General features: G+C 42.8%; 1 protein-coding gene across 1 annotated transcript; it reads right to left on the bottom strand.

Moving 5' to 3' along the window:
• Positions 1 to 6,661: 6,661 nt before the first annotated feature.
• On the bottom strand, positions 6,662 to 8,905 carry LOC131884053 (uncharacterized). The gene is made up of 4 exons (XM_059231693.1): positions 8,292 to 8,905; positions 8,065 to 8,235; positions 7,293 to 7,490; positions 6,662 to 6,846 (listed from the first exon to the last, which is right to left on the bottom strand). Exons 1-4 carry the CDS (start codon positions 8,815 to 8,817, stop codon positions 6,662 to 6,664), a joined length of 1,080 nt encoding a protein of 359 aa, XP_059087676.1. The 5' UTR covers positions 8,818 to 8,905.
• Between the last annotated feature and the right edge of the window lie 3,489 nt (positions 8,906 to 12,394).

Raw genomic sequence — 12,394 nt, 5'->3', positions numbered from 1 at the left:
AAAAAAAAAAACACTAATTGAAAATAATGCACTCTTGGCGCACTTTTAAACACTACAGTGACGTATGACTAAAATAATCTTCCTCTGAACTTTTGTTGTCATAAACATGGCAACATGTCAATTGTTCTCACTTCGTCTCCGATTTTGCTCAATTGTTGCACATTGGGACAATGGATTTTGAATATTTGGATTATTACAACCGGAGTCATGGCTGTTCAAATATCGATTTTCAAGTGGATCGCCAAAATTGAACATGACCCTAGAATGGATCATATTTAATCCCATGGCGCTGAAATTTCACTTGTTTACTTGCTTCAACCTTGTTGTTCAACTCTTCCCGCTTACTCAGCCGATTTTCGAACACTTGTCTGACTTAAATCAATTAAAACGTTGGGGCTCAGCCACTATGGACGGTTTCTATTTAAAATAAGGAAACACATGGAACAAGGAAGAAAGGAACATAATCTACACTCAATAATTACCGATATTAACTCGGCGTCCTCTCACATCCTCAGTCCTGAGCAGAACTGGCGTCTGGTATGAAGTAAAATGACAAAGTAAACTGGTTTTCTCTCAATCCCACGAGGTGACCAAAACCACAGCCGACAAAGACTCACACCGGCACCTAACTGGATCATAAACCAGTTCCAACCACCTGATCTTAGGCTTCATCATTTACTCGCACGGTCATTTTCTTCCGTATTCTCTCGTAACATAATGAGTTGAGAGACAGGTCTTCGGTAGACTCCAGTCATAGCTTTCAATTGCACTTTACGAACCATTCCGTCTTGACTTGGAAATACTTCGGTGATCCGTCCCAATGGCCATCAGCAGCAAGGAACATTTTCTTTGATCATTAGCACAAGATCACCCACTCTCAGATCCTTCTGTACTTTGGTCCACTTCTGTCGTCGCATGAGGTTGGCCAAGTAATCCTTCTTCCACCTCGACCAAAAAAGATTTGCAAGATACTGAACTTGTTTCCAGCGACGGTTGGCATATAAATCATTTCTCTGAAACAAGCCGGGCGGGAGTGTTGGACCTGACCTTTGAAGTAGCAAGTGATTTGGGGTGATGATGGCCTCCAAATCTTTTGGGTCATTTGAAACAGGAGTCACCACTTCGACTTCGCAAAAGAGGGTGCAAAGGAACTCATTGGAAAAGGACCTCGGTTCCTCCGTCATCAGTCCTGTCAAGACTTGTCGAACTGTGCGGATCTTTATTTCCCAGCAACCTCCTAAATGATGACCATAAGGAGGGTTAAATTTCCATTTCACTTTCATTCGTTGCAGTTCTTCCCAATGCTGGTATTGTCCAAACTCGCCAACATCTCCCGAAGTTCTCGCTCGGCACCAAAAAAATTCGTACCATTATCTGACCGGAAAACTCGAACCTGTCCCCTCCTAGACACGAACCGACGGAGGGCTTGAATGAACGAATCCGTCGAGTTTTTAAAAAGCACTTCCAAGTGAACGGCTCGAGACGCGAGACAAGAAAAAATTATTCCAAAGCGTTCCACCGTGGACCGACCTCGAGTAACTGGAAACGGGCCGAACATATCCCCCCGGGTGTTTGTAAACGGTGGATCGTCCCGGAGTTACTCGGTCTTTTGGTAAATCGGCCATAAATTAGTCAATCACCTTTCCCCGATATTTTCGACAGTGCATACATTCACTCAGGATCTTTTTCACAACACCCCGCTACGAGAAATTCTCCAAAAAATGTGGAATAGGAAGACCTCGACTCGCTACGTCTGCCGGTTCAGGGATCCTGGTACATGATGCCAATCCTTCGCGGCCGTTCTCTCTCGAATAAACGAGACACGATTGGAAACGAAACGCTGAAATCGCTTTCGGCCGTATTTCAGATACTTCAACACCGTTGAACTATCAGTCCAGCAATGATCCTCTTCAATTCTTGCGGTTTGTTCTCGTCGAAGAGAAGTAGTCAGCTCCACTCACAATATCGCTCTGGCTAACTACAACCTGGGTACCGTCATCCTTTTCAAAGGGGCTGCCTCGATTTAGCTAGCAATAGAGTCAAACGAGTTCTATCCACAGACTCAACCCTTGCGTAGGCCACCGCTCAATATCCAACCTCACTCCCATCGCAGAACACATGACGTTGTACATTTAACACAATTCGACACTTGTATCCATCTGGGTGTATTGTAGTTCGAAAAGAGGCCCAACTCAGCCTTCCATTTAGCCTAAACACCCCTTGATATCTTCTGGAATATCGTCATCCCATGCATGGCTCCTTCTTGAAAGTTCTTGGAGAATCCTCTTTGCCGGTAAGATCGCAGGACTATGGCGTATGAACTCGACGAGAGTTGGAAACCGAATGATCAAAGGGGAGCACACCACCATCATCTAGCTGGTTAGCTGATCGCCACACTACACCCCCCCTTGGAGAATTTATTGAGGAAGGTAAACAATAACAAAAAATAAGGCATGACGGTCTTATTTGGCATGGAATAACACCCGATCATGATGAGTCACTTCAGGCTCCGAAATTTCTGGTAGAATGTCTTGTGAACGAAAAGCGGGTTTGAGTCGATCTAGTGAGACTGAGTCCAGTTTGCCGTTCATATCTAGCATGAAATAATCCAAATTGCGATCCATCACCCGAAATGGTCCGACGTACGGCGCGGTAAGAGGTGGTTGCACCGAATCAATGCGAACAAACACGACCTTTGATTTCATTAAAGCCGAAGATGAATACGGGGAAAGAGAGCCATGCCGTTTAGGTTGGACAAAAGGGAAGTTTTCCAAACGACGACGAACATCGCGGATGAACGATCCAGCTGCAGGGGAAACCGGGCTCGTGTGAAAAAAACGACCAGGAACTCTGAGGGACTCTCCAAATACCGCCTGAGCTGCCGAATAGCCGAGATCTGGCTTGTAAGCCGATCGGAGACCGAGGAGGACAAGAGGTAACTCGTGATGCCAATCTTGAATTGTGACTAACTTGGTCATCAAAGTGGCTTTGAGGGAACGGTGGAACCATTCTACGAGTCCATTAGCCTGAGGGTGGTATGACGTGGTACGCAATGATTGGAAACCAAGGAAACGGCTTAATTCCCGCCATAGGCCCGATTCAAACTGTCGTCCTCGATCGGAGGTGATCATTTCAGGCACCCTAAATCGTGCTATCCAACCATGAAGAAGGGCACGAGCACAATCCTGGCTTGTCATACTGGACATTGGTACCACCTCTGGCCAACGCGTCCACCTGTCTACCATCGTGAAAAGATATCGGAACCCATCGGATGAGGGTAATGGCCCGACAATGTCCACGTGGAGATGGCCAAAACGACCTGAGGGAGGTTGAAATTGTTTAAGTGGGTGACGGGTATGACGACCAACCTTAGAGCGTTGACATTTCTCACAAGCTTTCACACAGTCACTAATGTCTTTTTTCATGTTATGCCAAACAAACTCAGCTTGAATGGCGCGAGTTGTTGGAGCAATGCCACCATGGCTTAGCCCATGGAAAATGGCCATGATTTGAATAACCCAGGATCGAGGAACCACTGGACGACTAGAAGCGGTTGAAACCTCGCACAGGATTGAAACATTTTCGCGTTCCACATAATCACATCTGATACTAGTGATTGCACCAGGAATACCTTGTATGAATGGATCATGTGACTGAGCATCCGCAAAAGCCTGCCAATCAATGGGTGATCCGGAGGTACCATAAATGCGGGATAACGCGTCAGCCACAAAATTATTTTTCCCGTCAATGTGCTGAATATCTGTGGTGTATTCTGATATGATGGCGAAATGACGGGACTGTCTATCACTCCAGGTAAGACCTTTGGAGTGGATGGCGGCAATCAAGGGCTTATGATCGGTGAATATAGTGAAAGAAGTGCCTTCCACAAAATGGCGGAAATGTAGAATTGAGTCTTTGACAGCCATAAGTTCCCGATCAAAAGCACTGTATTTGGCCTCTGCTTTTGAAAGAACACGAGAGTAAAATGCCAATGCTTCCCAGCCATTCGAAGACTTCTGCTCCAACACTGCACCCAATCCCGAATCTGAAGCGTCCGTGGTGATTGTGAGAGGGATATCTGAACGCGGAAAAAACCAACAATGTACGATTGGATAAGGTTGACTTTAGACGTTCAAGGGCAGTATCATGTAATGATAACCACTCAAACGGAGCCTTCGGTTTCAGGAGATTTCTGAACGGATGGACGAGCATAGAACATCTTGGAATGATCCGATGATAATAATTAATGAGCCCAAGAAGCTTTTGTAAACTTTGAACGTCTTTTGGGGTTGGGTAATCAATGATGTCTTGAACTCGGTCTGGTAGAGGCTCAATTCCAGCCGCTGAAATTTTATGGCCCAAGAAGGATAACTCATTGGCACCAAACACACATTTTTCCTTGCTAACAATAAGGCCGTATGATTCCAGAAGAGAAGAACGAAAGAGAGATTGAAGATGCTGGGAATGTTCAGCGGAAGAAGACGACGCAACCAAAATATCATCGACGTAAGCGAAAACTCCGGTTAATCCACGGGTAACTTCGTCAATAAATGGTTGAAAGGTTTGGCCGGAATTTCGCATACCGAAAGGCATTTTCACATATTCAAATAAGCCAAAAGGAGTTGTAATTGCAGTCTTGTGACGGTCTTCCTCAGCCATTGGTATCTGATGATACGCTTTCATCAGATTGATCTTTGAAAAAATTGACAAACCACTCAAATGAGAAGAAAAATTGTGAATATGCGGCAAAGGATATCGATCTGGAATGGTGCGGTCATTAAGAAGACGATAATCTCCGCAGGCCCGCCAAGAGCCGTTGCTCTTTAGTACCATGTGCAAGGGAGACGCGTAAGAAGATGAGGACGGCTGAATGATGCCAAGACCCATTAACTCATCATACTCAGCCTTAGCAATGTCGAATTTCATCTTTGACAGTCGTCTTAGACGAGCAAATATTGGGGGCCCACTGGTCTGGATGAAATGCCGAACGTTATGATGTACAGACGACATAGAAAATGAAGGTTTCAGTAAAGAAGGATATCGACCGAGCAATCGCACGTAAGGACACGAATCAAGAGACATAACGTGATGGATTCCTGACAAGGCGTTGTGATCACTCGAGACATCTACCAAAACCGAAGAGGTCAGGCAAGAAGATTTCAACAGGCGTTCATTCTTCAGATCCACCAATAAATGATAAAAAACGAAGAAAATCGGCCCCTAGAATTGGCATCGACACATATGCTACCACAAAACTCACCTCAAAAACAGATCCAAGGCCAATATCGATTTTTGCGCTAATGCTCCAAACGTGGTATTGAGTGCCGCTAGCGGTGACCAAATTACCAGAGTAGTTGGCAGGCCCAAGTAATGACGAAGAAATAATCCGGCGAGGCAGCAAACAAATAGAGGCTCCAGAATCCACAAGAAAACGAAGGTTTGAAAATGAATCAGTGATGTAAAAGAGCGAAGAGGATGGAATGCTGGTGGACGAATTGGGCTTGGAAGTTGAAGCATGAGAACAGGCTGCCGAGATGGAAGTTCGACAGTCTTTTCCTAGTTTTTTGACTTTTTCCAGCGGGGTTCAATGGAGGGACCAGTGCATTTTTCTGGATCCAAACAACGGTGGGCTTGTTTCCGATACCGGCGGTGAAAAAGGCACAGAAATGGTGTTTTGACCGTCGCTATCGGGTCACACCTTGAAGAAGTTGCAGAAAGATTGATGGCATGTTCATAGAACTGATCCAACGGAACATCAACCAATGTTGCCAACGATGCTCGCGAATGCTCCGGGAACGCTCGGATCAATCTGTCTTTGATCAAATAATCTTTGAGATCCGCAACCTCATCTAACAACGATTTGGCTGTTGCATCAAGTTCAACAATGGGCAAGCTATTAGAAGCCATATCCAAGAAAGTTGAAATGCGTTGAGATGGTTTGACGTTGAAGATCTTGAATAAATCTGCTTTGAGAGTTCCGTAAGGATCCGAATCCGAAGGTTGTGGAACCAAAGCAGAACTCGGGACCCTGGAGATAATATCATTTCCAAGGCATGATACCACATGATCGAATTTGGTTAATGATGTTGAAATGTTCTGAAGACGAAATTGCCCTTCGCAAAGGGCAAACCATTTCTGGGGCTCATGACTCCAAAATGGTGGGATCTTGACGCCCACTGCGGTACACGGTTTATCGATTTCAAATTTCTTTTCGTCAGTCGCCATCTTGAAAAAGAAAATCGGGGTCACCAAATATGGCGTATGAACTCGACGAGAGTTGGAAACCGAATGATCAAAGGGGAGCACACCACCATCAGCTAGCTGGTTAGCTGATCGCCACAGGACCTATGAACCCGAAGGTATCATAGATTACATAAGTCATTGATAGGAGCCCTCGCTTTGTTTCAGGTTGTTCCAGAAGGTTGATCTTAAAACTGAACACATCAGATTCGACCTCCCCGGGTACACCCAAGACTCTTTCAATCGGCAAATCTTCTACTTCGAAATCCAACTCTTGAATTCCTTTGGCCAAGTCTTTCGACTCGAAAAGTCTTAACACATCCTTTTAATTTGATGATATCTGTGTCAAATTGAACTTTCTTCCGTTGCAAATCTCCTTGATTTCGCTGAGAAGGGAAGCTGCTTCTTCGACCTCCTCTAGTTACACGACAAGATCGTCAACATAGAATCCTTCTGGAATGGTCGTAGCTGCTTGCTCGCTTATGGCATCCTCGGAATCGGTTGCTGCTCGGCGTAGAGCAAACTTGGCGCAACTAGGGGAGGACACTGCTCCGAACACATGAACCTGCAGGCGATACCCAACTGGGTTTCCGCACACATCGCCCTCTGCGAATCAAAAGAACCACTATAGATCGTAGTCGTTTTTCGAAACCTTCACTTGGTAGAACATTTTTTCTATATTAGCGGCTATTGCAATCCTCCTTTTCGAAACCGAATGAGAACTCCCAAAAGATTATTGGTCAGGTCCGGTCCAGACAACAACATGTCGTTGAGCGATACTCCCTTAAACTTGGAGGAACAATTGAAGACGACCCTTAAATTCTTCTTTTGTGTATGATAAACCCCATGGTGAAGGATGTACCAGACTCCCCCGTTCCTAAGGTTACATTCTTCCAATGGGACTGGTTCCGCGAAACCTTCTTCCAACATTGTTTGCATGAATGTAGAATAATCGTTTTTGTAAACGGGATCGCGTTCAAACTTTCTCCGAATTCCTTCAAAACGTTGGAGGGGTTGTCGATAGTTATTGGGGAAGATCGCATCCTCCTCACGAAAGGGTAAGGCAATCTCGTAGTGCCCATCTTCATCCACACGAATTGAATTCTCCACCTTATTCAGCCAACGAGTGTCCTCCAACGATGGGCCGCGACTGTCTAGCGAGGACTCTTCAAACTCAGCATCGTACATTCTCCTGATCTTGTCCTCAATATCGTTGTGATCCACCTTCACTCGGTTGTTGAATGTGTTGACTTGTTATTGAATGTGTGAAATTTCATGAGATTGTGAGACCCAAGTGTCGTTTGGGTGTGTACACTTAACACGGAATCTCTCATTTACCTTAACTCTATGTCTAAGCCCGCCACTAATGAAAAAAAAGGTGTAAATCTGGACACTTTTTGACATGTATAAGTTCGAAGTGCTGACCTCTTGGCCTGGAAATATCAGTCTAGTCAAAATTTGTGAAATTCTGAGGAGCTAGAAATTTTTAATGTCTATACATAAATATGTATTTGGTGGAAATTCTACTGATTTCTACACTCATTGTATTGTTAGACAAAAAAAACAATATGAACAGATGTCTTGTAAACAATAAAAGCTATTTTATGGAGCAAATTAAGTCATATGGTAGCTTTGTCCCTAACAACTAAGCATTTCAAAAATAATTCGTCAAATGTTTTGGTTAACTCAAATTCGATGGGTTCATTTTATTTTGTTTAAACTAAATGTTTTGGAAACATTGTTTTTTTTTAAAGCGATTGATCAATACCTACTTGTCAATCCTCTTTGACTCAATTTGATTGATCATAACAAGTAAAGAGTTGCCAAATAACGCTCCAGATAATCTTACCTGAACTATTGTGTTCACTGCAAATGTTGGCAATTTACATTTCCCCGTCGTATTGGAATCTAAGTTGAAGTAATGTTGCTTTAGGCTGAGACATGTCCCCATTAACAAACCCGATGTTCCTTTTGGATCATCCTCAATTGAAGTATCTGCAAATGGAAATTTTGAAAAATTGGCAAAATAAATTTCAAATATGGTCGATTACTTATGTTGGCATCCATCTCAGCGGTACAATCTCGTTCCGAACTTGAACAATTAGAGCAAGTTCGATCCAAGAGAGGACAGTCGTTGGTCATCAGGCAGGATTCATGCTCCGGATCATACGTGTTCCAAAAGCACTCGTCGCGTTGTCCGCACATGGAGGCACATTCTTTGGCATTGGCCACTTTCCTGATGCCTTCCAGTGCTCCATAACATCTACCATGGACTCCGCATTGAACCTCGGGGCATTCCTCTTCACCACTGATGCAATTCTCTTGGCACTTCTCATTGGACAATCTCAAGCATCCGGACAAAGGCGTACAGACCTGGGAATCCTTGTAGAACGTGAACCATGTGCAGCCAGTTACGGATTGGCAATGACGCCAACATTCTCGCGAACTATTGGTGGGTGTGGCTCCCAAAATTTGGGAGTCCAAGCATTCACCTGGTACGAAGCATTGGAGACCCTTTTGAGCCATAACGTCGTGGAACCAAAAGAAGAGCCATAATAGAAGGACGTCTGCTTTCATGTTGATCTGATCCAGGATCAAAACTGATATGCTAGACGTTTCAAAGGGTTTTTTATATAGCACAGATGAATTACATCCAAGTGTGGCAAACATTGACGTTTGCTTTTAAACGCGCATGTGGAAGTAATAAACAAAACAGTACTGAAAAGGTAAATAAGAAAAAAGAAAATCAGGGTTGTTTCCTTTCTAGGACTTGTTTAATGTCAACAAACTTAGTCAGTGACTGGAATCACATTTTAGAACGTTTTAAAAAGACTGAAAAGAAAATCATTATATTTTGGTTGATATAGCCATTTCCTATGTGGTGAGGAAATTTTTGGCGATCAGGTGGAACTAGCTGACCTGCTTACTATATTTTGGCTCTTGGTATTTGATGTGTTCACTCGTTATATTGGTAATCTCGATCACGGACTTCTGGAGACATGGACTGCGAACTGAAGCCAAAATTTCGTATCTCCTTAACTGTTCATCTTATTCCAAATAGGCACTATAAACGACCACAAGATCTTGATGAATGGATGAAATTGACTAAATTTGAGCCCAAAGCAATGTTTAGGGAATTCAGGAGATACAATTTAAGTTATTTACTAAACCGTACATACAATTTAAATTTTACTGCCTGCTCTTGGTCAGCAACATAACTTTTTGACAACCTAACTTTGAAACGATTCACTTTTCAAATAAATAATGGAAAAATGACCTATCTTCTATTGAGGAGATCTACGTTTCCTCCTTCATTACTTGCTTCGTTGGCGACTCGTCTGGATGAGCCTTTGAACCTTTTCCACGAGCATACCCTCAATCTGTCCTCCTCATCCCCGTGACTGGAGTTCTCACACTTTCCTCATCGGATATGAGAGGGTTGTGATAGGGATGAGAAATTATCAAAAAGATATTTTCTACCACCTGGCAGAAATTGGTCCAAAATGAATGGCAAAAATGGCAGAAAATGGCAAAAATGGCGGAAAATATAATTCTTTGTTTTATTCTAAATCATCGTTTTCTAGTTTTTACGACCACTTTCATTATTTTTCAAGCCTACTTGTATGTAGTTTTGACACGTTGGGATGGTTATTCTGCATCAAATGTGAGATACAACCACTAAACTTCATTGGTGTGTGATCGAGTTTGAATTTTGCCACCGCAATCGATTGGAGTCAGGGATGCCACTTGACCTAAACTTTTTAAAGTCAAAATGACGACAATTGCATATAAAAAAATTCTACTGTATTCAATACCCATTTAGATGAGTGTGAAGAAAAGTGCAAGTGTTGTGACTAGGCCTTGGATACTGCAAGTGGTCTATGGATACTGTTATCAATTCAATCAACCATCAAACAGTAAAAATATCAATATTTGAGGCACATTTTGCATTTCAGCCAATGCTATATCAATATGCTTTGTAGCAAAGGACCTTTGAAAAACTTATCCAACCCATATGATCCTTCTTGTCTTTGACATCTTTTAGAATCAAGATCGGCCATTCTAAACACCGACGGCCATTTTTGACCACCTTCCAGCAATTTCTGCCATTTTTTGCCACTTTCTGCCATTTTCAGCCACTTGTGGCAGAAAGTGGCAGAAATTCGATCAATCTCGATTTTTCCCATCACTGGTTGTGATAGCCGGTTGTGGTTGGCAATGATTTCCTCTTTCTCCTCCCTTCAAACATGTAGCAGACATTCCTCACCCACAGTTGCAGCAACGAAGGAAAGCGACATCAGGCATGGTCACTTGGTAAAATTAGTTAATTTGACCAAAAGGGTAGTAAAGGATTTGTATCCATTGGCTCCTTTGCTCATCGCTTTTCCAATTATGCTTGAACATATCAGACATTCGACTCCAGAGTCTGTGTCACGTTGCTTACTTATTCTGTTGATGGTAAGACCCATAGATCTTGAATTTACTTCACCCGTTTGGGCTCCAATCAATTGAACAGATCTGCAGAAGGTCGAAAAGTCTAAGGATATTTCACCAGGAACATTGATGGAGTGACAGAGCTCTCATTTTGGGAGAAATTAAAGAGGCTGGTATTGTACAGTTTTCGAAGAAGGTATGAAAGTTACATATTCTTTTTTTTCTCGGATTGTCCACCGATACAAGGGATGGAATCCCCAGTAATAAATTAAAAGAACAGAATGAATTGCCCACGGGATTGTGGGCAAAGTCAAGCACAGTAAAATATCTGATCCTGCAACGAATTAGAATTAACAGATCGCCTTGTACATGTGGCTGGTCTGGAATCGTGTTAAAAAAACTTATCTAAGTCGGCTTTGAAAGATGGCATTGGATCATCCAATAGGTAGAATTGTCTAAGGTTGGTGGGTAAAAGATTATATAGGCTAGGAGCTCTATATAGAATGAACGAGGATTTCATGGTTTTGGCAAGTCTAGTTTCATTATAACTAGACTGTACTCTCACCTCACAAGTTATACCCCTACGGTCATTCTCGTTACAATCTATTCCCGGATTTGGGCTTCGCTTTTGAATGCATTGAAAACATATAAAATAAGATATCTTTCATATCTTCGTTGAGTACTATAAATCCCTAGCCGTTTTAGTCTGTCCCAATAAGCGAGGTTACACATTTCAGATATATTGCGTGTAAAACATCGTTGGACCTTTTCTATTCTATGAAGTCCGGCAGAGCTCACTGGTGCCCAAACAGGAGATGCATACTCTAGATGGGGTTGGATAATAGATTTGAGAGAGTCAGCATAGTCATCGAATCACGGGATTGAAATGTTATCCATCCGCATGTTTGAAAGGCCTTAGCCACCTTGACCTCAATGTGCTCATCGAATTTACCGGTATCCTGAATAATCAGTCCTAGATCTCTAACTGACCCAACTTGCTGAATAGGGTGGCCCCTGCTGTCCATGTATTTTGAAACTGTTGGGATATTATCGAATGTCATAAGACTAAATTTGTTAACATTAAAAGTCATATTATTTGCCGATACCCATCTGTGTATATTTTCCAAATCGTCCTCCAACCCTGAAGTACAATCATTCGTTCTTCCATAGACCCGCTTGGTGTCATCTGTGTAACAAGATACAGTGGAGCTTGTTGCTAGACGCTGTAGTGGCGATACGAAAATAATAAAGAGTATAGGCCCAACAATGCTGCCTTGTGGTACGCCTGATAATACACTTGACACGTTACTTAGCGTATTATCCACTCTAATATATTGCTTACGCTCTTTTAAAAACCCTTCTATGAAATTCAGCACTTTCCTATGGACACCAGTTGATACTAAACGCTGAAGTAAGAGCCCGTGTTCCACTGAGTCTAAGGCCTTGGCAAAATCTAGATATATTACATCCACCGAGTCATAAGTTTGTAAATTTGTTACAATATTGTTGAAATGCTGAATCAATTGGGTAATGGTACTGTGACGAGAATGGAAGCCTTGTTGCCCCGAGGGTATAATGTCATTGCTATCTAGATACTGTACCAGCTTAGCCTTCATGATTTTTTTCAAGTACCTTGGAAATTTTGGATGTGGGTGATACAGGTCGGTAATTGGCTGGGTTGGATTTGTCACCCCCTTTGAATATTGGTTTGACATAAGCC

Source organism: Tigriopus californicus, chromosome 7 (genome assembly GCF_007210705.1).
Source record: "Tigriopus californicus strain San Diego chromosome 7, Tcal_SD_v2.1, whole genome shotgun sequence".
Lineage (NCBI taxonomy): Eukaryota > Metazoa > Arthropoda > Copepoda > Harpacticoida > Harpacticidae > Tigriopus > Tigriopus californicus.
Note: the sequence above shows the minus strand (reverse complement) of the source record. Positions and strands in the feature narration are given on the sequence as shown.